The sequence below is a fragment of the Crassostrea angulata genome, chromosome 1 (genome assembly GCF_025612915.1).
Source record: "Crassostrea angulata isolate pt1a10 chromosome 1, ASM2561291v2, whole genome shotgun sequence".
Lineage (NCBI taxonomy): Eukaryota > Metazoa > Mollusca > Bivalvia > Ostreida > Ostreidae > Magallana > Magallana angulata.
In genome coordinates, this window is record NC_069111.1 from 49,611,145 (window position 1) to 49,637,987 (window position 26,843).

General features: G+C 34.5%; 1 protein-coding gene across 6 annotated transcripts in view; it reads right to left on the reverse strand.

The window, feature by feature from the left end:
- The window catches only part of LOC128188553 (uncharacterized), a 132,496-nt gene that overhangs the window by 27,420 nt on the left and 78,233 nt on the right, over positions 1-26,843 (reverse strand). For all 6 annotated transcript variants that reach the window (XM_052859681.1, XM_052859699.1, XM_052859709.1 and 3 more), the window contains 20 exons: positions 22,281-22,368; positions 21,722-21,825; positions 20,813-20,942; positions 20,220-20,398; positions 18,104-18,344; positions 17,285-17,629; positions 16,724-16,900; positions 15,986-16,134; positions 15,678-15,876; positions 15,327-15,488; positions 13,331-13,513; positions 12,151-12,387; positions 11,922-12,059; positions 10,024-10,377; positions 9,817-9,909; positions 9,422-9,572; positions 2,869-3,062; positions 2,074-2,184; positions 1,491-1,616; positions 743-1,084 (listed from right to left, as the gene is read on the reverse strand). In XM_052859681.1, the coding sequence (XP_052715641.1) occupies positions 743-1,084; positions 1,491-1,616; positions 2,074-2,184; positions 2,869-3,062; positions 9,422-9,572; positions 9,817-9,909; positions 10,024-10,377; positions 11,922-12,059; positions 12,151-12,387; positions 13,331-13,513; positions 15,327-15,488; positions 15,678-15,876; positions 15,986-16,134; positions 16,724-16,900; positions 17,285-17,629; positions 18,104-18,344; positions 20,220-20,398; positions 20,813-20,942; positions 21,722-21,825; positions 22,281-22,368 (3,703 nt within the window). The remainder of the gene's footprint in view (positions 1-742; positions 1,085-1,490; positions 1,617-2,073; positions 2,185-2,868; positions 3,063-9,421; positions 9,573-9,816; positions 9,910-10,023; positions 10,378-11,921; positions 12,060-12,150; positions 12,388-13,330; positions 13,514-15,326; positions 15,489-15,677; positions 15,877-15,985; positions 16,135-16,723; positions 16,901-17,284; positions 17,630-18,103; positions 18,345-20,219; positions 20,399-20,812; positions 20,943-21,721; positions 21,826-22,280; positions 22,369-26,843) is intronic.

Consider the following 26,843-nt stretch of genomic DNA (forward strand, 5'->3'; position numbering starts at 1 on the left):
CAGATAACAGCCTAGCTGCAATTCTTAAGTTCTCGGTCCGAATGTTTGGATGGATGATCTGGGAGATACAGTCCTTCCTGCAGCTAACAACCACAATTATGGTGCACAAAAAAATTCACTAATTTTGACTGACTTATCTTATATCCATAAAAATGCTGTGAAAACAATTTAGTACCATTAAATTCAGTAAATTTAGTACTAATGTCATCGCATTAATTGCCTCAGATTTTCTCTTAAACATGCTATCCAACCTCTGAAAATGAAGTGAATTAATTCATTTCAAGATTGATTCATCATTTTTACATGTAAACAAACTCCACCACTTCACTTTACGGGGCTGGTGAAGGTGTTTAAAAGAATATCAGAGGCAAGTGATGGGTCAATATCTATAGAGAAATATCCGAGGAATTTTTTGGAATCAAATATTTGTACAGAATGTGTTCGGAAATGCGACTAATCAGTCCAAAACTAGTGCATTTTTAAATTTTATTTTACTATGGGAGGCACTGTAGCTCGTGTAGGTCATCCATCCAATTTCTTTTCAGGCTGGAAGCTACAGACCTGCAGCTAATAGCTACCACATCTTTTTCTTGAAATGTGTAAAGAATTAACACAGTAATATTTTTTATGTATAACCTGAGCATGACCCAAACATACTGAACTTAATTCAGTGTCAACAACCCCACAACTTCTTACACAAAAGTATACAGTGTTGATGATCTGTTTTTAAAGTTTAATTTACCTTGCTTTTTACAATATCCATCCCTAAGCTGAACATCATCAATATACATAAAATCTACATTGCCTAAGCTTGTAGAATGGAGTGGAGAAAACTCAAACAGAAGTCCAAACTCTCCTTGACTGACATTAACACTGCGCCGTATCCAGAAGTTCTTGATGGTTGTGTCAAAACTTGCCAACGACGACAGAGTGTTTGATTCGTTTCTGACCACTCGTAGAAGAGAGGGGATATATCTGCTATACCCAGCCATGGTGTAGAACGTAAAGCATGAGTCCTGGGTAATGTTGATCGGGGGTGTGTTCAGTAGTGCAAGAGAAAATGAGGAGTAAAACAGGGCCACAGCTGTAAGGGAAACATTATTAACAGTCATCATGATGCAATCACCATTTCATCAAATAATTACATGCATCATTGAGCATTTACTTTGCATTAAGGAGATTTTCTGAATGTCCCCTTAAAATTTTAAGATTATTTGAGTACTGCTGTAAGCATAATATCTATGTCCAAATATTCCTAAGTTCATTCTGAATGATAAACGATGTACTATCACAAAAGACCAGCAACAAAATAAATACACACCCTCTTTAAAAATTCTCTCAGAGCACAATCATTTACATGATCAAGTAAAAACTTTTTTGCAGAACATAAAGAATAATATGCAAAAGATACTAAAGGTAGGATTGGATTAATTTTCGGGATTGAATTAATTTTTAGGCATTATGGGATTAAATTATCTCTGCTGACTGACCGCCTCCTGATTCATTGGATGGTACTAGCATCTTGGTGTGATCCACATAGGGATACCATCTGGAGTTGGACCCACTGTATCCACAGATGTGTACTCTGTTGAAGTCACAGTCCACCGAGGGCTCTCCTAGAATGGAAAGTCATCACATCACCGCACACTTTAAAATTAAATTGTTATCTGAACTGTCGCTAACTTAATTAGACGACGAAACTCTCTGTGATGTGGATTACTGAAAGGTGACAAAATGCTTACTGAGAGGTAAAACAAAAACAGTACCCTGCCATTTATCTACTCATCAAGACATTTCAGTGTATATAAAGTTTTTTTTTGCTCTGTGTAATTTTCGCCTTTCTATGTTTGCAAACAATTTCACATCGTCTTCAATTCGTCTAGACAGAGTTATGTTCGAAGAGAGATAGTCTGAGACATAGGAATCTGCTAAGTCTTAAATTTGCCAACGGAAAATGAGGGTTAAAGGGGGCAAAATAAAACTGGGGAGAATATTTCCTTGTATACAGTTTTGTACAGTATTGAATCAACACTTTCATCTTGTAAATCTTCTCATTTTTTTTTTCATACTCACCACACTCTATTTCATCACTAGCATCTTCACAATCAAGGCTGCCATCACATTTTTTACTTGCTGGATAGCACACCACCCCATTACCACAGAGTAATTCATCAGCATCACATTCTGTTTAAAAAAAGATAAATCTAATTAAAACAAAAATCATATGTGAGAGAAGCATTGGAAGGTTCTACAGGGTCTTAATGTACAAGAATTACAAATACATACCCTATTACATACCTGCAATTCAGCAGAAAACATGATGTACAATAAACAATTTATAGAGACTTTCGTTTCAAATACATAGCAAGGTCTTCAAAAAGTTGTTGAACTTTCAATACAAAGACACAGAGGCCATTTGGGTTTGAACTCAGGTCCTAAGATCAGATTAAATCTAACATTTTATTATGTTTATCAACAATATACAAGTGAAAAGCTGTCAATGTGACAGCAAACCAGGTTTTCTTTTATGTGCACTGTATCGATAAGCCATGTCAACCTAATCCAGTGAAATAAAGTACCCTATATGCAATATTTTGCCAAAAAGTGACTAAGTTCAAAAGCTAGTATTTTTTTCATAAATTATCGGAAATCAAAATCCTAGCAATATGCACACCTCTGATTTATGTACAATTGATCTGCAAAAGAACAACTTCCTATCTTGAAAACTGTAGGAGGAGTTATCCGTACAATGAGGGTACCCATTTGGCAGCCGCCCGCCCGCCATTTTCACCATTTTAATAACCGGATTTTTCCGTTGAAAAACCCGGTTAAAAATCGAAGTAATGGGTTATTCTTATGATGCCTTACCTATCGGCGGACAGAAGTCGGGGGTAACTCTGATGTTGTCAATTCCAGCATAGGTGTAATAAGAGTAATAGGACACCGTCATTATGATGTAGTAGGCACTGAAGTTGGACGGCACGTTCATCCACCTCCATTGTCTGGCATAGGTATACCCTGAATATGTTGTAATATTCATTCCTGTTTGCAAATCCATCAGTCTACAAAATTCCAATACAGCACACATTCAATATTGGTTTTCATATATAGCAATGCAAAAGTACTCTAACCATATTTTTAAACATAGGTAATCATAGATTACTAAGCTCACCGAGACGGAGCATCACCCTTATGAGACATCACCTTCATAAGACCACCTTTATCATTTTATATGAAAATCATACTTTATGATCTTGGATATTCATGGATTCTGTTTTGACAAAATATCGTATATCATCTGATAATTTTTTTTATGATAATCATATGTTCATATGTTAATCAATACAATGATATAAAATTAAATATTGCATCATGTCATATTTCTAATATAATATATATCATATAATAAATAAAATACCGTAATAAACAATAATGAGATTTGATATTGTAACGTATGATATGACATTGTATTGTGTTATACCTTATTGTATTTGATCACGTAATACAATATCATAAAATATAATACAATATAGTATCATATTACAATATCATATTACATAATACATCATAACACTGAAACATGATATTATATTGTATAATATAGAATGATATTGTATTGAATGACACTGAAACATATTTGATACATTATATGATTTTATATCATATAATACAATATAATTTGATTCCAACATTGTATCTTATCAAATGATACAATATTATGTGACATGGTAAAATATTATAAAATACATTATTATATTATACATATTGCATCATATGACACAATAAAATATATTACAATATCATATAATACAATTTCATGTGATATGATAATATATCATATAAACCAATATCATATCATACAATATCGTATGATACAATATTATATAATATTACAATTTCATATAATACAATTTCATGTGATATAATTCTATATTACTGAAACCAATATCATATTATACAATATTGTATGATACAATATTATAGAATATACAATATTGTATCATAGGATACAATATAATATTTTGCAATATCTTATGTAATTGTATCATGTGATAAAATAATAAATTAAAAATACAATATAATATTATACAATATTGTATCATAATATACAATACTATACATAACAATATCATGATACATAATCATATCATAAAATATCAAAAAAATTGATACAATATCATATCGTATCGTATAACTTTTTATAATATAACATATGATATCATAGTGTATCATATCAAACAATATTGTTTCATATCATACAATACTTTATCATAGGAATCATGTTATATCATTTATCAACAAACACATCTATCTATCGAGCTGGTTTGAGTGAGGTAGGAGATTTCTTTAGCATCCTTGATAATGGAGATCAGGCTCTGCTTCTGAAGCAACCTCTGCATTTAATTTATAATAAAGTTAAATCAACTATGCAAGCTATCATCTATGCAAGAGGCCCATGGGCCACATCGCTCACCTGAGGAACAATAGGTATGATAAAATCAGCTCAATGGAGTCATAATACAAACTATCTGGACAATATACAATAATTCATGTAAATCCTGTATAAATAAAATCCATTTTCCCCTGGATATTCTTATGTTTATAATCATTAGTCATTTTTCTAACAGGATGATTTTATAGTCATATCATGTGTTGAGTATTGCAGTTCTCAAAAAGATCCCTAACAATAGTTTATATATGGGATATAAACGTACAGTAAACTCTCAACCTTCTCGTGAGGCCAAAGAATTGTCCTGGGGCCAAAGTCTTAACAATTATAAAGAATCATCTGGCTGATTAGTTTCTGAGAAGATTTTTAAAGATTTACCCTATAAATTCCTTTGTTAAACTTTGACCCCCCCCCATTGTGGCCCCACCCTACCCCTGGGGGTCATGATTTTCACAACTTTGAATCTACACTACCTGAGGATGCTTTCACACAAGTTCCAGCTTTCCTGGCTGATTAGTTTCCGAGAAGAAGATTTTTAAAGATGACTCTGTTTATTCCTATGTAAAACATCGACCTCCCATTGTGGCCCAAACCTACCCCCAGGGGTCATGCTTTTCACAAATTTGAATCTAAACTAACTGAGGATGCTTCCACACAAGTTTTAGCTTTCCTGGCTAATTAGTTTCTGAGAAGAAGATTTTTAAAGATTTACTTTTTATAATCATATGTTTAACTTCAATCCCCCATTGTGGCCCCAACCTACCCCCAGGGGTCATGATTTTCACAACTTTGAATCTTCACTACCTGAAGATGCTTCCACACAAGTTCCAGCTTTGCCTTCGAATTAGTTACTGAGAAGAAGATTTTTAAAGATTTACTGTATATATTCCTATGTTTAACTTCGATCCCCCATTGTGGCCCAACCCTACCCCCGGGGGTCATGATTTTCACAAATTTGAATCTTCACTACATAAGGATGCATCCACACAAGTGTCAGCTTTCCTGGCCAATTAGTTTCTGAGAAGAAGATTTTTAAAGATTTACTTTTTATATTCATATGTTAAACTTCGACCCTCCATTGTGGCCCCACCCTATCCCCAGGGGTCATGATTTTCACATCTTTGAATCTACACTACCTGAGGATGCTTCCACACAAGTTTCAGCTTTCCTGGCCGATTAGTTTCTGAGAAGAGGATTTCTAAAGATTTACTCTATATATTCATTTGCTAAACTTCGACCCCCCATGGTGGCCCCATCCTCAGGTGAGCTAAAAAGGTTGAGTTTACAATTCAATAAGTTGGTTTCTGGAAGAACAGATTTTGAAAATTTTCGTCATAAATATTGACAATTTTTTTACTTTTTAAAGCGCTAAGCATAGCTCAGCCCTTTATTGTCGTTAGACTTCAACTTCCGGTGCATCGAATAACCGCCCCCTATAAGCAAAAGTATACATCATTTAAACTGGTTAGGGAACCAGTTTCATGGGTTTATGCACATAACTGCACGGGCTATTGTGAATCTAATTTACGGGTTATTGTGAAATTAATGTACGGGGCTTACATACATCATTGCAGGGACTGTCATGCAGTGATGAGGAAATATAGTGCGTATACAGAAGCTGAAATGCTATATACATATATCTGTTATATACATACAGAAGCTGGGTTAGCGCTTTTCAGTACTATCAGTACTTTGATTTAATCTTTAGCTTTTAAGATCTGTGTACAAACATAGAATTGTTAGCAAGTCTCTGTATCTTGCTTATAATTCGAAGCAAACACTCAAAAATGGTTAGTAAATAGAAATTGTTAACAATTAAACACAAGAAACATGCACTACATGTATAACAAATAAAGAACACAATTTATTTTTTCGAAATGAATCATATATTTACATGTTTATACCTACATATTTCCGTAAGCGATATCAAACTCTATTTAAACTGAATAAACTAGAGAAAATGCTGAGCATCTCAACAAAATCCTATTGCATTAATCTACCATTACGCAAAAAATAATGCCGAATTACCGATAGAATGAATTGTATTTCAGTACTCCTACATCAGATTTTGCTTAATTTGCGCAGGTAAACAGTTAACGTAACTGTTTGATTTACCGAAGTCTCTGTTTGATTTGATACGTAAAAATCACGAAATACAGACGACAGTTTCCAGGTTACAAAGCATAAATAATGAAAACGAAACGAAAATCAGAACAAGCTAACATCAACGTCATGTGTGAAAACTGTCAACGCATTGAAATATTTAGCCTCAATTTACTTCACAAAATCGGCACCAATATATTTTTCATGTTTCAAAAATTTCCCTTCATACGCGAACTGTTGCACAACAAGCAAATTCATCATAGTCAGATCGACCCTTTTTCGTATAATGTCATGGCTGCTTTAAACAAAGAACCTCGTTTTAGAAGTATGGAATACGAGTCTTGGTAAAATGGGTAAGCAAAACCGGGCCGTGGCAAAATAAAAGCCGGGGCACATCGGCAATCGTCAATTCCAAATACGCATTATTTTGCAGCAATATTTACAGCAAATACAAATATACTGGTCCATCAAATATCCTGAAATTTTAATGAGATTGGCAGATTAATAACTGCTTATCTTTTGTTTTGCCCAGGCCAAGTCTTGTCTACCCATTTTACCGGATGCCGAATCCGAGGCTATTAAACTGATTGAAACACGCCTTTCCTTTATTATTATTTTCGTAATAACTCAGATTTGAAACAGAATTAGACCTTAATTTTTGCAATTTATGTTTTCCTTCCCATAAGGATAATTTATGCTAAACTACGTTGAATTGGAATCAGTAGTTCTTGAGAAGAAGATTTTTAAAAATGCACCCCCCTTTTTCTACAGTTTCAAGGTTTTCTCCGCTTTGAATACAGATCGGACTTTTATTTCTGCAATTTATATTCGCCCTCCCATAAGGATGCTTTGTGCCAAATTTGGTTGAAATTGGATAAGCACTTTTAGAGAAGAAGTTCAAAATGTAAAAAGTTTACAGACGGACAGACAGACGGACGGACGGACAGACGGACGACGGACAAAAAGTGATCAGAATAGCTCACTTGAGCTTTCAGCTCAGGTGAGCTAAAAACATGTGACCTGTTCCAAAAAATAAAAAACCTCATCCAGCATCTGAAACCTATGGCTCAGATTCAGCATTCAAGCCCATCAGGTGCATTTGTATCATAAGACGCATCATCCATGCAATTTTGGTGAAGTTTGGACCAGTAATAACTAAGATATCATCATCAGAGGGCACTAGCAATTAAAACCTTAACTTCCTCCAGCATCCGCAACCTATGGCTCAGATTCAGCATCCATGCCTGTCAGGTGCATCTGTATCATAAGACACACCATCCATTCAAGTTTGGTGAAGTTAGGACCAGTAATAACTAAGATTTATTTTTTAGCATCCTTGATAATGGAGATCAAGCTCTGCATCTGAAGCTACCTCTGCGATTCATTCATATTACAGTTAAATCAACTATGCAAGTTTGAAATAGTACTATCATCTATTAAACATGTGACCTGTTCCTAAAAACTTAACTTTATCCAGCATCCGAAACCAGACTATGCATTCAAGCCTGTCAAGTGCATCAGTATCATAAGACACACCATCCATGGAAGTCTGGTGAAGTAAGGACAAGTAATAACTAAGTTATCATCGTCAGAGGGCACCTGTTTCAAAAACTTTATCTAACCAGCTCTTAAAACCTTAACCTCCTCCAGCATCCGAAACCTATTGCTCAGATTCAGCATTCAAGCTTGTCAGGTGCATCAGTATCATAAGACACACCATCCATACAAGTTTGGTGAAGTTAGGACCAGTAGTAACTAAGATATAATCATCAGAGGGCACCTGCAACAAAAACTTAACCAGCTCTAAAAACCTTAACCTCTTCCAGCATCCAAAACCTATTGCTCAGATTCAGCATTCAAGCTTGTCAGGTGCATCAGTATCATAAGACGCACCATCCATACAAGTTTGGTGAAGTTAGGACCAGTAGTAACTAAGATTAATCATCAGAGGGCACCTGCAACAAAAACTTTAACCAGCTCTAAAAACCTTAACCTCTTCCAGCATCCGAAACCTATTGCTCAGATTCAGCATTCAAGCTTGTCAGGTGCATCAGTATCATAAGACGCATCATCCATACAAGTTTGGTGAAGTTAGGACCAGTAGTAACTTAGATATTGCTATCAATGGGTACCCGCAACAAAAACTTTAACCTGCTCCAAAAACCTTAACCTCCTCCAGCATCCGAAACCTATAGCTCAGATTCAGCACTCAAGCCTGTCTGGTGCATCAGTATCATAAGGCACACCATCCATGCAAGTTTGGTGAAGTACAGACCAGCAGTAACTAAGATACTGCTATCAAAGGGCACCTGCAACAAAAACTTTAACCTGGTCCAACAACCTTAACCTCCTCCAGCATCTAAAATTTAGGACCCAGATTCAGCATCCAAGTCTTTCAAGTCCATAGGTAGGTCCAGATGCATCATCCATGCAAGTTTGGTGAAGATAGGACAAGTAATAGCTTAGATACAGGACCTGCAACAAAAACTTTAACCAGGTCCGGACGCCGACGCCACCGCCGACGCCGAGGGTATAGCATAAGCTCTCCTTGACTTCGTCTCGGTGAGCTAAAAAAAGACTTAGTGAAATTCCCATCAACTTTAGGATGTACTGGTAATCATGCATGACAGAGTTTCTAACTTTGGTCAAATTTTGTAAAAATGACAGAAATGTGTAAACTTTTTAGACTGTGAAAGTCAGTTTTTGCATTTTTGATAGAATTTTTAACATAATAACCAATATAATTTCTGCATGGTTAATTTATGTCTAGAACATTGATATGATCCAAAATAAAATGAATTATAGATCACTGCCAAAAATATCAAATACAGTGCATCTTCACATCTCCTCTCCCCAAAAAAGCCTTACATTATTTTGAAAGCATCACGATCTGATGTAGACTTCATCATCTCCAGCTGCACGCATGATGAGTTTCCGACCCCAGTGACAAGTGGAGACACCAAAACCGAGGTGACAGTTGAGTAGTACATTGCTCTTTGGGCCATTGCATAGGATCCATCTGTGTAAACAAAAAATCAAGTTTGAAAAATAATTTATTAGCAAACATGACATCAGCTTTTTAAAAAAACATACTTGACATGTTACAGGTACATGACAATAATCAAAAATCCATACAGCTCATCTTCATATAATCTTTGTAGGCAAACTATATGTGGCAAAAGGAACATGTATTTGATTTGACTTTCCAATCAAGGGAATAAGATTCCCAAAACTTTTATTGCACTTAATTTGAAATGACTTACTGGTAGAAGAGTTTGCCCTCCTTTCCAAAGACCAGTCCGAATCTGCTGTATATCCACACAAATCTTCATCAAAAGTGCAGTTAACTGACACCACTAAAACAAAAATATCCCAAAAAATATAAGTACCTTTAAAATGATGTCAATATTGGTTATTAACAATAAGGAGGACTCGAGTGGATAGGAAGTAGGGACAGACTGTCTGCTTACCAGGACAGGGCTGCTCATTGTAGAGGATGTCATCCACAGCCACCAAGCTGAATGGTTCCTGACTTCTGAGTGTAGTAAATGATACCCCACTGGCTTCTCCCTCCTCAAGATCAAGGCATACTTTGTTCCAACCCACACTGAAGTAACTCACATAGTTCACCTGAACACTATGGCCTCCATTGCTGAGTTTGATGTCTGCTGTGACATGCAAATAGGATTTTCCATAGTGGTATACATTAAATGTTATAGAGGAATCCTTCATTGCATTAAAAGGTGGGAGATCCATGGTCGTTTTATCTCCTGGTTTACCAAACACAGAGCTTGCATACACGAAATCCCCAGGATATGGCATGCCTAAAAAACAAACAAAACCGAATACTTAAAAATCATATCTCATTATATTAGAACTTTCACTAATTGTAGATGCCTTATTTCACGCAAGTACTTATTTCCGCGATTACACAGTTTTGCATCAAATCATGAGAATATAAAATCGCAAACACAGGATTTTTAACAAAAATTCATTTAGTTTACCTTTAAAAAAAAAATAAATACGAGATTTTAAAATCCACAAGACATGCTTCTCGCAAATTTAAGCGAATATTAATTCCTTGCATTTGATTAGGAATCTAAAGTATTGAATTAAAGGACTTCATGTGGTGTTATGTATTTCTCTTCCAAAAAATTAACATTTAAAAATATGGTTGAAGATAGTAGAAATCATATTGAACACAAGTATGCAAAAGGTTATCAACCCAGTGCATGATGTCATTATGTATATATTGTGATAGTGTTTTCTATATTCATTATAGCAAGCTCAGCTCGCCGGCGCTAAGAACAAGTTACTGGTAAACCTAGTACATTTTCATCTACAAATTTTTTTTGTCTACATCCCATACAAATGTAATGCTCTTTAATGTTTTCTTCCATGGTGCTATGCCAAAAATGGCTGATATTTAACTTGTAATTTACGATGCCTTGAGGTCTGAAGCTTTGGTGAGACCAAAGAGATTTTTTACATGCTTCTATTCCTTTGTATTGAGTTGAGATACGTAAACAACTGATTATAAATCTAAACATATGATGCCACAGTGATCTTGCACTATATTTCTTGCGATAACTTTAAAGGTGGATCAAATATCTGTAATGCGTGCACTAGCTATTTCAGTATAAACTGCGATACCTGCCTGAAATGATTTGTTCTTAATCTTATTTTTTATGTTTATGGTTTTGATAGAGATAATCTATATAAAAGCAAGAGCCATAGTTTACTCTCATATTGATTCAATTTTAAGCTAATTTTGCATGCATATACAGCAAGGAAATCAAAAAAAAATTCATTTAGATTTAAATTAAAAAGAATAAAGAGAAAAAAAAAACAGTTAAAAAATCTATGTAGATATTGTATATTGTCAAAAGATTAAACTGGAAAATGGGAAATTAAACACCTACAAACAGTGACCAGGGGACGGATACAACGTACATGTATGCAATTAGATTGCAAAAATAAACAAATTTTAAAAATTATGAACCAGGAAAAAAAAGGCAAGATTATGACAGGGTACAAAAGAAAAAATAAAACTGTATTTTTCATTTACAGTTTTAATTAAATCAAATATAAATTACATTTTACAGACAGATTAATTCTCTCCAAGAATAAAAAAAGTTTATAGGGGAAGCAAGTCTATGTATATTGTACCATTTTTTTTAAACATATAAATATGATATAAATCTCTTTCCTTTCTCTCTCTCAAATTCTTTGATGTTAGTTGATAACTGTCAAAATATCATCAAGTTGACTCTGATGCAAGGTACATTGTATGTTAAGAATTTTCTTGTCGCGCTCGCCACAAAGGTAGCACCTTTAAACATATTAAAAATGACTAAAACGATCATACCTGGAGGCTGGGAGAATAGAGTACTGCTGTGGGTCCACAAAAATTCTGGACCAAACAAGTTGCAAGTGCCCTGAGAACTGATAGTTTCTCGACATTGGTCTGTTAAGTTGAAGGTACATCCAGTTTCCAAAAATGGGACTAAAAAAGGAAGATAATATACATGCAACAGCTAAGTTCAATGCAACAATACAAACAAAGAAAGCTTGTGTTAATCCATTTGTAAATCTACCTGAACATTTATGAGTTGTGTTCACAGAAACATCATCAATAGCAGCGTAACAGTCTTGGCTGAGAGAGCTACATTCCAGAATAAACACCAGGACTACATTGTCTATGGTATGTCCCACATCTATACAAGCCTGGGTCCAGACCGGGGCAGGGTTCAAAGTGGACCAGAGGGTCTCGTAGCCAGAGAAGGAATCCGACAGCTCAACTACGCCTGGCAAACGTGGATTAAATTTCAACTCTAAAGAAAAAAGAAGAAATATGTGGAGAAGATCTTCTGAAGTTAAATAAGAATTAGGCAAGTTTTCAGAAAAAAGACCTTATAACATTTCATATATAAACATAGATCAGTGGTTATCAGTGAATTACAGCAAAGTACCGTATATTCGGTAATTTTCGCGATGATCTAATTTCCGCTTTTTTCGTGATGTCCTTTAAATCGCAAATTTTTGAATACGTAGAAATTATATTCTGGATTATTTTCTATTAGAAACTTTTGAAATCAGGCCTAAAAAAAAAATAGATTTGTTTCCGCTTTCAGGCTGAAAAAAATTAGGGTCGGTCGGTCGGCTTTTTTTTTTTTTAATCTTTTTTTTTTCCCTCTCCATCTGTTCAATTGTGCATATTAAACCATTTATCTATTAAACTGGGTAAGATAAAAAAAACCAAGTATTTGTTGTCATTGTTTAAATGATGTGATGAACTTTTTCCCCGGCTGGTGGGAACATTTCTCGAACTCAACTGCCACGACATGTGCTGCCATTTGTAAATAACAAACATCTACACAACACTGATGACATCTAAATAAGTTCTATAAGCGTTTTTACGACTTAAATTTGGAGGACAGAATAAATTTTTAAATCGGATAAAAACGAAATTTTAACAAAAAACGGATAAAAACAGAAATTTACGAAAAAACTCGAAAAAAAATTTTGGGTCGGCGGGTTTAAGTTAGGGTCGGTCGGGAAAGCGGAAACAAACCTATTTTTTTTTTAGGCCTCACAAAAAAAATGACTGGCGCAAATTAAAAATGCTACACATTTTCCCCATTTTCGCAAATTTTGTGACACACGAAAAAAACGCATATATGGTATAAACTTTACACTTCCATTCAATCAAATAGGAACTTAAATTTACATGTACATCACATATACACTAAAATAAAGCTTTGATATTTGGCATACCTGATGCTAGAAAATATCCAATGGTGAGTTTGGTCTGGTTGGCTTTCTGGAAGTAGAGACTGAGTGAGCTGTCGCCTCTGAGTGACATTGTAGGGGACACCAGCAGAGCTTGATCCCCTCCCTGACCCCCAGTGGACTGGTTCCTCAGACTGCTATCCTGGTTCTCAACAATCCAGAAGTGCCCTGTTGAATAACACATATCACTGAGAGAACAGAGACAAACTTCTTGTCAACAAAACCAGGTTTTATGCAATATACTCACTGACAAGTACCGGTAGTATAAATCCTAATTAAGCAATCAGAATTATGACAAAAACAAGAGATATCCAAGGGGCACAACTCTGTTGAAAATTGCTCAATCGTACCCAAAATCGAACTTGACCTAGATAATATTATAATAAACCTGTATATCAAATTTAATTTCAGTATGTGCATCGTCTGCAAAGAAAATGAACGGAAACTGCAAATAATTGGAATTTTTCTACGTCCAATGGGCTTAACTCTGTCGAAAATTGCTCGGTCATACCCAAAATCAAACTTGACCTAGATATTATTATGATAAACCTGTACAATAGATTTCAACACAATAGAAGTATCATTTGCAAAGAAAATGAACAGAAACTGCAAATAATTGGAATTTTTCAATGTCCAAGGGGCACAACTCTGTTGAAAATTGCTCGGTTGTACCCAAAATCACACTTGACCTAGATGTTATGATAAAACCTGTATAACATATTTCATTTCAATATGTGTATCTTCTGCTAAGAAAAGAAACGGAAACTACAAATAATTGGAATTTTTTTTACGTCGAAGGGGCATAACTCTGTCGAAAATTGCTCGATCATATAAACCTGTTTACCAAATTTCATTTCAATATGTGCATGCTTTGCAAAGAAAATGAATGGAAACTGTTGGTGGACTTTGCAACAAGGCAATATGCCCTCCCTTCTTCGAAGGGGGGGCATAATAATTGCAAGTTTAACGATCTTTGATCCTCAGCAATGTTTGATAACTCTAAATTATCCGGATTTTTCTTTACCTGTACCATATATCTGCCTTTTATAAAGACAAATTTAATTAGTCTTGCAATGTGTTAATATTACAAACAGGTAACAACAAACTGCTTGGCTAAGTTGTTTCATGGAGACCTTCTGCATAAAGGTAAAAAAGGTTTGAGCCACCAATGCACTGCTACAACAGTTTTTTTCTTTGATCTCATCTGATATTCTATTATATCCTTGTAAGTAAATTTGCAATAACTTGCATGGATATAACCATCAATATTTTATTCTTTCATTTCATGTATAAAGTGTGAAGGCCAAATAACATTTCTATGATGAAAATAATACTTTGAGGCTGAGGATCGGAGAACGTTACACTTAAATTATTACATAATTAATTGAACAAGACAAAACAAATATTATTCTACTTTCATCTTAAATATTGAAATCTTATTGGTTTAGACGCAGTTATTTAAGGTTATCTCTTGATCAATCAAAAAAAAATAAAAGAATTAAAGTTTTCTTTAAAATCAAGACATTTAGTATAATAAAATAAATAGTATTGAAATTGACTCCTCTTGAAAACCATTGTCAATCTTCGCTTCGCGTCGGTTGACAATGGTTTTCTCAGGGATGTCATTTTCAACTGTTACGTATACCCTCCCAAACAGGCACTATTTATATAATATTCATTTTCAGGTATCATATGAAAGATTCCTTATATTGTGCGATTTGTGTGAAATCGTGATAACATAAAATTGTGAGCATGGAAATTTTGGTAAAATTTCATTTATTCAAGGACTGTCTGAAAGTTTAAAGCAAAATTTCAAAGCATGTGATAAGAGCTTCTTCCAATATTAAACAAATACTATTTGCTTACGTTTAATTCAGATTCTATAGTAATCAAATAAAATGTGTACCAAATTCATTAAACCCTTTTTTCTACACAACATACTACAGACAACGGTTTTACTGTACCATCCCCTTTCACCTACCATATCTGGACTGCAGAGTCTGGTCTTGATACACACGTCCTCCGTCTCTGGCTGGCTGGACTTTCCGCCAGCTCAAGGTTGAAGACTGACAAGATTTCGAGGTATTCACAGTCTGGTATTTACACAAAGATTCGAAGTCACAGCTAACAGGGTCAGCAGAGACTGAAAATTCAAATGATCAGGCATTATAAAATATGGAAAAAAACACGAACCTTTAATTCAGGTGGGCTAAGAACCCAAAGCATTGACAGAATGATGTATAAATAACTGCTAGCCTTTCCAGTTTTACAAAATAATGCATAAAACTTTTTATCATTTCTAGAAACAGATTCTGAAAAAAGAATAGCCTACATGGACAACTGGGTGACAACTGAATGTTATCAATGGCAATATCTCCTAAGGGTCCAGGGCCTCTCACAGCAATGAAAGAAATCTCTACTGTTCTACCAGAAAACTCAGACAAACTGACACAGGAAGAAGCCCAACTGTTCCATTGACTTCCAGATTTGGTCCACAAATGTCTTTTTGTGTTGGATGTGATATCAAAGACCTGAAATAATATTGTTGTCAATTTATGCACAAAAAGCTGGTATTTTCTTCTTGTTTGGTGATAAAAGCTGCTTCACTGGTACAGAAAGAAAAGAAAACTTCATACAGACCTGCATAAGCAAGCTCCCAACATCTTCTCCATACATGTGATAGTCAAATGTCAGTACGAGAGCTTGGCTGTTAACAAGGAATTCTGGGAAGGATACTGCAGTAGTGTCTCCTTGGTTTCCATAACTGGCATCCACATTCAGATAGTATCCTTAAAACACACACAGGTGATTGTTTAAACACACTAACAGATCCAAGATAAAATTCACAAAAAAAATATTACAAAAATTACATTTTATAAAATGCATCTGACTTTGAGCTTTGCTGTAAACATAAAATGCATGCTTTCATCCAAATGGACTTATTAAAGGAATGAAAATGTAATACTGTAAATACTGCAAACCAACTTTAATTAGAGAAGATTAGATTTTATGTTTTGCTGCAACTAACTACACTGTATAGTGACAAAGTCTATGTTAATAATCTTAGATGAATAAGCTAAAAAATGAAGGACTGGCTTTTAGCAAAAACAATTGTTAAGAAAAACCTCATTAAATTTCGTTAAGTGTTCACTAGGTCATTTCAATTAACCTCCCTTGGCCTAACATATATCAGATGAAAGATGAAATTTCCAGACAGACAAAGAATGAGCATAAAGACAATTTTCTATTCATTTTATCCTTACAAGCCATAAGTTTGGGGCAGAGCTTCTACCCCCCCCCCCTTAAAAAACCTTTCAAGGCCCCCTCCACCTTGAGTACAGGATCACCAAGATATGCCCCCTCCCCCCCTTTCAGTACCTCCAGGGTCCGAGTCCCTGCCCGAGTCCCCTCTAGGTCCGGTGTGTAAGCTTGGAGCTGGTCCAGATGTCCTCCTCCACCTATAGGAAGGCGACTCCTGCCTACATCCTGTACAGTTCACCGAGTAGCTGCAGATAGCAGGCTGTCCAAAGTCACAGAGACCATCCTTTAGTCCATCTACAAAACATCATTGTGTGTGTATCAATCAAAACATCACTGTATGTGCATTAGTGTTCTACTAAACATTCATTGCTGTGTGTGTGCAATAAGTCTTTTAATTCATCATTCCAATAAATTGAAGTCTCTTCAAACTGAAGAACTAGGGGAATGATACACACTTATATAGTTTTATCATTTTTCATTTACCATACACACTATTTTTCTCCTTTTTGTAACAATTTGTCAATAAACATCCTATAAACTCTGAATATAATCAAGATAACAATGGCAATATCTTTTCATGTTTCACTGCACAGGCTTCACAAAGACAAGAATACAAAACTAAACTTATGACTTTGACGATAATAATATTCACATCATCATTTTAATTTCTGAACTTACAAGGACAATCTCCGTTGTCAATGACCACATCGTCAATTGCTATGTGGTTGTTTCCAAGTGTGCCACGAGTTCCTTTGAAATGTAATGACATTGTTTCCCGAGATGGCAGAGAAGTACAGAAGTAGTACCACTGATCTCCCTGCTCCCCCTGTCTCTGTAAGAGGACATCTCCCAGTATAAATCCTGAACTGTTTGCTGCCCACACGGTCAAGTGTCCCGTCATGGCCCCATTCATATGGTAGTAAAAACTGAACCGGGCATTGTCAGGCGACGAAAAGCTTGGAGACTCCAGTGTACCACTATCGCCTTCATTTCCTTGTAGGTTCTGGTAATACATGTAGGTACCTACCAAAACAAACAAACAAAAACTTTATAGTCATAATATTAAAACATTTTTCTCTAGGGTCATAAAAATGTTAAGTTTCTTTAGTTTTCAGCCCAAAAGAAAAAAATAAAATACAATGCAGCAAACAACTACATGTCAAAGCAAGATTTGCAAAGGAAAATAACCCAATTTTCATATTTTACATGAAAACTAACAATGGAGTTATTTTCCTTTAATTTTCGGTATTTCAAGAAAACGAATCATTGAGGCAGCATTTGACCAGATGTGGCAGTCCCTGAGAAATAAAACAGTGTATTCTAAAGCCAAATTTAGTCATCAATTGCAAATGCATTTTCTGTCATTTTTTTATATTACTATTTACTTGGGCAGTTGTACATATTTTCATTCCATATAAAATTTCATAAAATTAACACACATAAATGAAATTATATTTTTAAAGTAATTGATAAAATTTTTGCCAACAATCACCTCACCTTTGCCTGAAGTGTGATCCATCGGAAGTTCACCCCCAGTGCTGCCAGTGTCACTCAAGCTCCATGAGGACTGGCCGTCAGTGTTATTGTAGCTACAAGTCGTCCTATCAAAGGTGCAGTTCACACTGGTGTCCATATGAGAGGCACAGGACGATGGGTTGCAGTTTCCATCAAAAAGATAGGCATCATCAATAGCAATGTCTGAATATCTGCCAGGCCCCCTTATTGCCTCTATGGTTATCTGAAAGAGTTACACAAATAAACTCAATGTGAATTCATCATTAGTGGACAAAACACACATTAATTTTTACAACACTCATTTTGTGACAAAATCTAAATTTGTCTGGCTTCGTTTATATGCATATCATTTATGAAAGTCGAATGACAAAATATAACATTAAACCATACTTGCCAACCTCCAACATATGAAAATCTGGTCATGACCAGATTTGGAAAGTAAAAAATCTGGTCATAGCGCGTAACGACATTCACGACATATTTACCATGCATTTCATAGGTATGTACATTAGAAATATGTGTTAAAACTTATGTGTAATACTTTATTGCAAAGAAGCATTTTAACTAACAGTTGCTGATTTTGAATTTTGTAAAGTGATCTGACACAGAAAATGATAGGTTGTGTTCAGGTAAAAAAAAATGCAAAAAGAGTTTTTGCTACATTAACCTTGCTTTTGAACTCTGTAAATGATGACATGAAAGTTGTAGGTGACTTGGAAGACTTTTGTGTATTAAAAAGCATTTTATAGATGAGTTAGCGTTTTTGAATGTTTAGTCAGATTATTTTGGGCACAAAATCCAATATTCAAATGTGCGTTACATAGAACACAAAAGTCTCGTTTTGTACTCGATTATTTTGTTTTAACTATGGGAATTCATTTTCCCATATATGTTGATAGGTACAAAAATATTGTTTTCTTTTTCTTTTTTGTTGGTTTTGATTCAGCTGGCCCCGATGAAGACCTTTTCTTATTGGAAGCCATCACACTTAATGATTTAAACCTTCGCTTAGTCAAAACAACTCACGATAATAATTACACTTAATGTGTCTGTTATAGCCATTGTCATTGTTTACGCGTTACGTAAATCCAAGCTCAGCTTGGGTTCATAACTGGAAGTCAAACGCGCAACGTAATTTACGAACCAAATGCGGAAATCGGGAGATTTTCGGGTTGTTCGACAAAAATCGGGTGAAAAGCATGACCCCCCGGGTCATAAAAAATAATCGGGTGAAGGGTTGAAAAATCGGGTGTGACCCGACGAAATCGGGTCAGTTGGCAAGTATGCATTAAACTGTGTTTCTGGCTTATTTTTGGCAAATTTGATATTAACAAAGAGTTTGAAACATTGACATTACAGTTAATTGATCATGGATTATAATTAAGTATCAAATCATTATACAATATATTAAACATTTCATGAATCATTTTATACAACTAGTGGGTATTTTTTCTTAATCAAAACAAAAAAACAACCCCCCTTCTCCCCTTTGTTTGTAATATGCGGCAAATTGGTAGAAAAGTATAATATTAGCTAATTGTCTACACGTCAAATCAGTGTATTCAGGTTTATATTTAACCTTGAAAATCCAAAATAAGTCAGGGTCAAATATTTTTGGTAAGATTCATCTATGTTTTATATCAACCATATATGGTACACATGTTCTGGTCTTTAACTGAAGGAATTCTTATGAAATTGTGTACTGGGATAATATTTCTCAAATTAAAATTGATCTATGTGTGTGTGTCTATCTGTCAAGTGCAATTATTTATATTCACAACAGAAAAGATGTCAACATTTTCCATGATATATTTTCATAAGAAAACTATAGCTGTTTCTGCTCCTGAGAAATTTTCCAAGGGAAAAAATGATATTGTGTCACTAAAAATATCTTGGATATCATCGATTTAAATTGCACTTCTTTCATAGGTACGTGTATTTTCATTGAAAAAAAACCCCCAAAATGTGTTGCATAAATATCTTGGGACAGACTAGATGTATATGTAGTAAAGTATACACAGTTAATCACAGATTTAAAGATATTGCTGATACTTAGTCTGAAAGGTACTAGGACAATACAAAACAAAAATTTGCTCACTTTCGTATTTGCATCAGAGTTAACAAGGTCAACATAAGCCTGGTTCCAGGCTGAGCCCTGGTCACCCTGTTTCTGCCACAGAATACTGGTTCTGTTATCAGCTGAAATCTTGTTCACCCTTAAGGACCCCATTGTGCTACCATACATAGAGTAGTAGAAAACCAAGCACTGTGACACATCTGCAAGAAAAAATATTAAATGAGAGGAATAACAGGCTTAAAATATAGAGATCTAATTTATCTTATAATGGTGCATATCTTTTGAATGTTTTTTATATGAGTACTACGGGTCTCAATTATTTCAATATGGAACAACTTTGTTACATGTATAAATTAGTTTGGAACAGTAAAGGATCCTAAAGGTTTTATTTACTTCAGGAACATATCAAATAAACATATTACAAAGAGAGACATCAAAATAAACTATCCTTAATAGATTTGTTTATCATTGTGTGTGATTGTGAAATTCAACTGAAGAGACAAGATTCATGGTCTAGGACGAGGCTTTGTTAATACTTCAGTCCTGGCTTGAGAATGACATCAAGTGGGGCTGGGAATATCAGTGGCCATGTATTTGTTATTCATTTCATTTACTTTTGATTGCATATGGTTTGACAGATAGGACTGCATTTCCTCCTGTTGAAACATAGTCTGCTTCTAGATATATGAAGTATCTTCCTGCATGTGCCAAACTTGGACCAGTCCCTGCTGTGGAAGTATAAGTCTGTAACCAAAAAAAAAAATTAAACAATGAGCAACAGATACACAGGACTTTCTAATGAGGTTGAATGGTTTAGAAAATAACCACCACTTACAACTTTTTAGGACTATTTGTTAAGACTTATTCCAGAGAAAAAGATTTTTTTTTCCTTTTATAACTTTCTTTATGGAACTTTGCTCACACCCCATAGCCCCACTACTGAATACAGAGAAATATTTGCTCCTTTTACTTTTGCCCTCTCACCCTCGTTGCTTGTGGGTGAATTTAAGACTAAGCAAATTCCAATGTTTCAAATTATCTCTTTGTCTGGGCTAATTCAAGACGAGGCGAAATTCTTCAACAGCGTAGACGGGCGAAAATTACAAGTGGCAAATATAACCCTGTATACAGCATTGCTATGTCTGATTGGAGTCATGATGGTTTGAACAAATTGAATCAACCCAAAATTAGGATGCATGAATTATAAGTATGTGATATGACATATTGTAGCACTGTAGTTCTTGTAGGTGTGCATATTATTAATCCTTCATTTGAGCATTTTGATTTCCCTTCACCTTGGGATGTTTTATGCCTAGTTTGGTTGAAATTGGTAAAGAGGTTTTAGAATATACTTGTATGTGTATAGTGTCAAAAGTTAAGACAAGAACTGCAGACAAATACTTTTGTGATCCAAAACATTCACTTAAAATCAGGGATGCTAAAAAAGAAAGATCTTGGAATGTAACAATCTAAAATATCAGCTTTTAGCACTAAAGCAATCAATATATAGAAATAAGTCTTACAGATCGGATCCAGTAAGATGAATCAAAGTTCTCTTGTTGTAAAAAGCAGTTTGTGTACCAATAAGTATCTTCAAAATCACACTTGTACATATCTGGTTCATCAACTAAATATCAATAAAAAGATAATGAAACTCATTCATCATGCAATCATTTTTAGGAACATCTTAAAACTGTTCACCTTGGGGTGTATAAGCTATATGCTTCATTGACCTATCACAATTAATTTCATACTTTAACATTTTTAGTTCATCACAATAAGACTAGGAGCTGCTCTGAAAAGAACAGGCATGTTACTGACCAAGGAATGGATCAAAAACAGTATGCAATATGTTTTTTATGAAAGTATGTGCACTATGTCCCAATTTGAAATAAATAATGAAGTCATACGGAAGCAAGTTTTACATTTCACATCTTAGAATTGCCTTCACTAATTACTGACAAAATTTAAAATCTCAGTCTTGCAAGGTGTAAAAGATGGCCAAGGTTACATTACAAAAATAATATTTAAGGTCAGAGAAAAAATTCTTTTCATTAAACATTTCATAATTTAATGTCTTGCCTGTACAATTGGGATCCTCATTCAAAATCACATTATCAATAGCTATATCTCCAGTGTAACTACTACCAGCTGTTGCCTCAATCAAAATCTGTAAGCAAATGAAGGATAAAAAAACACATAAACATAAATTAATTAATAGTTTATAAACAGGTATTCCATAACATTGAGAAAATCCCCTTTTCTTATTATAAATACCAATCATACTCAAGTTTTAGATTTGCCTGCTACATGACCAATGAAAGAGATCATAATTTTCAAAAAATCCATGCATTTTCACTAATGACCGATAAAGCCCAATTCAAATCATCAGAGACCATGAACCAGAGAGCCAAGAGTTACACAATTTTGTGGGGCTATTCACTCTTAGTGTGCATTCGTTTTGTCAATTGGAGAGCTGCAAGAGTAATTCTAATTTGCTCGTTTGCAGTATGGAGATCTCCAGTAGATCCCCATTGTCTACTTTCCAAATAGCAGGTAGACGCTGGAGATATCCTGGACCAGTTCTTGGGGTAGCAAACAAAAACACCCTTAGTGATCTTCAGGGCAAAGGAAAGTCTTTAAAGAACCACTGGAAACCGATCAAGATATCTGTGAGCCATTACTGTGGAATCATTAGATTTCATGGTGGCTCAATTTTCGTGGAATTCGTGGGTACCTCTCATCCACGAATTAACATCCTCCATGAATAATTAAATTAGGGTAATAAAGTGATATTTCTTTTGTAGGTGTTAGAGAATACACGAAATTACATCCCCACGATCCTGTAAAATTTAAGCAATCCACGAAAATTGGCCCCCACGAAATTTAATGATTCCACAGTATGACTAATGGTGATAACCCCACTCTGATGTGAATATACAAAATAAGCAAAGTCGACATTTAACAGGAAGTTGACATGCCTAAACAAAGAGTGGGTTAAAATTTTAAGCATCTGCAATTAATCAACTTTGACAAAAATGTGTTTGAAAATGTAGGCTAAACAAGAGGCCCATGGGCCACATCACTCACCTGAAGAACAATAGGTATGATAAAATCAGCTTAATAGAGTCATAATACAAACAAGAAATCTGTGAGCCAATGCTCACTAGTGATACCCCCGCTCTGATGTGAATATGCAAAATAAGCAAAGTCGACATTTAACAGAAAGCTGGCATCCAATTGGTAAATATATCCCACAATATGGCATGCCTAAACAAATAGTGTGTTAAAATTTCAAGCATCTGCGATAAATAGCTGCTGAGAAATCTTTGACGAAAATTTGTTTGGAAATTTTGGCTAAAATAAGCAAAGTACTCATTTAACAGGAAGATGACGTCTGATTGGCACAAAAATATATCCAACAATATGGCATGCCTTAACATACACTGTATAAAAATTTCAATCATCTGCAATAAATAGCTGCTGAGAAATCTTTGACGAAAATTTGTTTGAAAATTTTGGCAAAAAATAAACAAAGTCGTCATTTAACAGGAAGTTGAAAGCCGATTGGTACAGAAATATATCCCACAATATGGCATGCCTAAACAAATAGTGTGTTAAAATTTCAAGCATCTGCAATAAATAGTTGCTGAGAATTCTTTGACGAAAATTTGTTTGAAAATTTTGGCAAAAAATAAACAAAGTCGTCATTTAACAGGAAGTTGACGTCTGATTGGTATAAAAATACATCCCACGATATAGCATGCCTATACAAATACTGTGTAAAAATTTCAAGCATCTGCGATAAACAGTTGCTGAGAAATCTTTGATGAAAATTTGTTTGAAAATTTTGGCAAAAAATAAACAAAGTCGTCACTTAACAGGAAGTTGACATCCGATTGGTACAAAAATATATCTTACGATATAGCATGCCTATACAAATACTGTGTAAAAATTTCAAGCATCTGCGATAAACAGTTGCTGAGAAATCTTTGACGAAAATTTGTTTGAAAATTTTGGTTAAAAAATAAGCAACGTCGTCATTTAACAGGAAGTTGATGTCCGATTGGTACAAAAATATATCCCAGGATATGGCATGCCTTAACAAACGCTGTGTTAAAATTTCAAGCATCTGCGATAAGCAGTTGCTGAGAAATCTTTGACGAAAATTTGTTTGAAAATTTTGGTTAAAAAATAAGCAACGTCGTCATTTAACAGGAAGTTGACGTCCGATTGGTACAAAAATATATCCCAGGATATGGCATGCCTTAACAAACGCTGTGTTAAAATTTCAAGCATCTGCGATAAGCAGTTGCTGAGATAAATGCGACAAATTTTTGTTACGGACGGACAGACAGACGGACAGACAGACAGACAGACACACAAGGGTCAAACAGTATACCCCCTCTCCTTCGGAGCGGGGGTATAACTATATCTGGACAATGTAAAATAATACATGTAGAACCTGTATAAATAAAATCCATTTTCTCCCTGGATATTCTTATGTTTACAATCATTAGTCCTTTTTCTAACAGGATGATTTTATAGTCATATCATATGTTGAGTATTGCAGTTCTCAAAAAGATCCTTAACAATAGTTTATATATAGGATATGAACGTACGTCAAACTCCGAACCTTCTTGTGAGGCCAAAGAATTGTCCTGGGGCCAAAGTCTTAACAATTATAAAGAATCATCTGGCTGATTAGTTTGTGGGAAGAAGATTTTTAAAGAATTACTCTATATATTATTATGTAAAACTTAGAGCCCCCATTGTGGCCCCACCCTACCCCCAGGGGTCACGATTTTCACAACTTTGAATCTACACTTCTTGAGGATGCTGCCACACAAGTTTCAGCTTTCCTGGCTGATTAGTTTCTGAGAAGAAGATTTTTAAAGATTTACTATATGATTGCGCCCATGAGAAAAGGGTGCTTATGGCATATTTGACAAAACAGAGAAATAACGTCACAAACATATGATGTTACGTCATAACGTCGTCTGAAAAGCGTAAAATTTATAACGCATTATTTAAATCGCTTATAGTTTTTATACCTTTTTAAATTTAATTTTCACATCATTTTAAAAATCTCTTATTATACTTAATTTGCACACAAATTTGATTAATTGCATGTATTTCTATTTTTCCCGATATTAGCTTAATGCTCCAAATTGGCTATGATTTGGAAAAGTTTTATAGAAATATTTTGCTATTAATTTAAGGCGTCTGCTTCACATTTTTTTTTTTTTACAGCGCATTGATATTAACATATTTACATGACAAGTAAAGAAAATTGATCTTATTTTAAAGAAAATTATTCATTGTTCATACCACATACGGTTGATTCCTTATTTTACGCGAGAAATTAATTCCACGATTTAGCAGTTTTCCATCAAATCGCGAGAACTTAAATTCGCAAATGCCGAAGTTTTATCATAGTACTAGTTTAATGTAGGTTACATATGTCCAAAAAGCCAGATTATAAAATTCGCGAGATGCGCTTCTCACGAATAGTAATTACTCGCGTTTAAATACTAAAAGTGCGTGGATTAAGAAAGCAAAAAAATGAACCTAACAAATACATGTACATGTATCGTCTTTATTCAGCAAGTGCTGTTGCCTGTATTGTTTTAACGATGTACGACTTTTTAAAGTATGCTGCATGTACATATACATGTACTATGAACTTACTTTCCTAAACCATTTTCTGGTGGATTACTAAAAATGCCGTAACTAGAAACATTTCTGGTTGAACAAGCTGAAAAGAACACAGTAAAAAATCTATTTAGAAATAAGGCAGATGAAAGTCTGCAGTTCTGCACACATCTCAGCGATCCGGTAAATACTTGTATTGTTTAATTTTTCCTAAGTTTAGATAGCAAGTGATTGTGTTTCCTCATGCAATCTTAATGTTAAGCAAAACGCCGCATTTACATGTACACAATGAATCTGATATGCCCTTAAAAAAACACCCAAACAATTCCTTGTTTTTTTTCTTAACAAGACCGAGTCTAATTATTTCTACCCTATATATTTTGATGAAATTTCCTGCAAGAAGTTTTACTGTTAAATCAATTGTTTAAGATTGAAAAAATATTAGCGACCCCCATTTCTTAAACTTTAATGTTATCAATTGATTTAAAAAGGCCCAACGGGAATTTGTTGAAAATGCGCTAAATCTCACTTTTTCCACTTATTTTTTTTTTTTTTAATCTCTGCCCATGATTTCTTTTCGACCGATCAATTTAATGTTTAGAACTAGATCGTGAAGATTTCAGTTCTGTCAGTTTCTATAGAGCTATGATTCACACCTGCGTTTTTTTATGAATTGGATGGGCAAAAATGGGTGTGTATAATAAGTGCGAATCAAACAATCAAATGCTTTCTCTGATGACTCTTGTACAACATGAAGATGGCAACATTGCAATAAATAAATAAATAAATTACATAACATAACACGCCCTAGCGGGTTATATAATTTTTTTCTGCGATGATAACTACCGTCTTAACCCGCATGAATCAGCAATGAAGGTATTTTATTGTTTATATTTACATTCTTCTTTTAACAGATTAATGAATTGGTCGTAAAGAGTAAGTAAAATTAACTAAATCATTGTTAATGTACATCAATACGTTAAATAAACG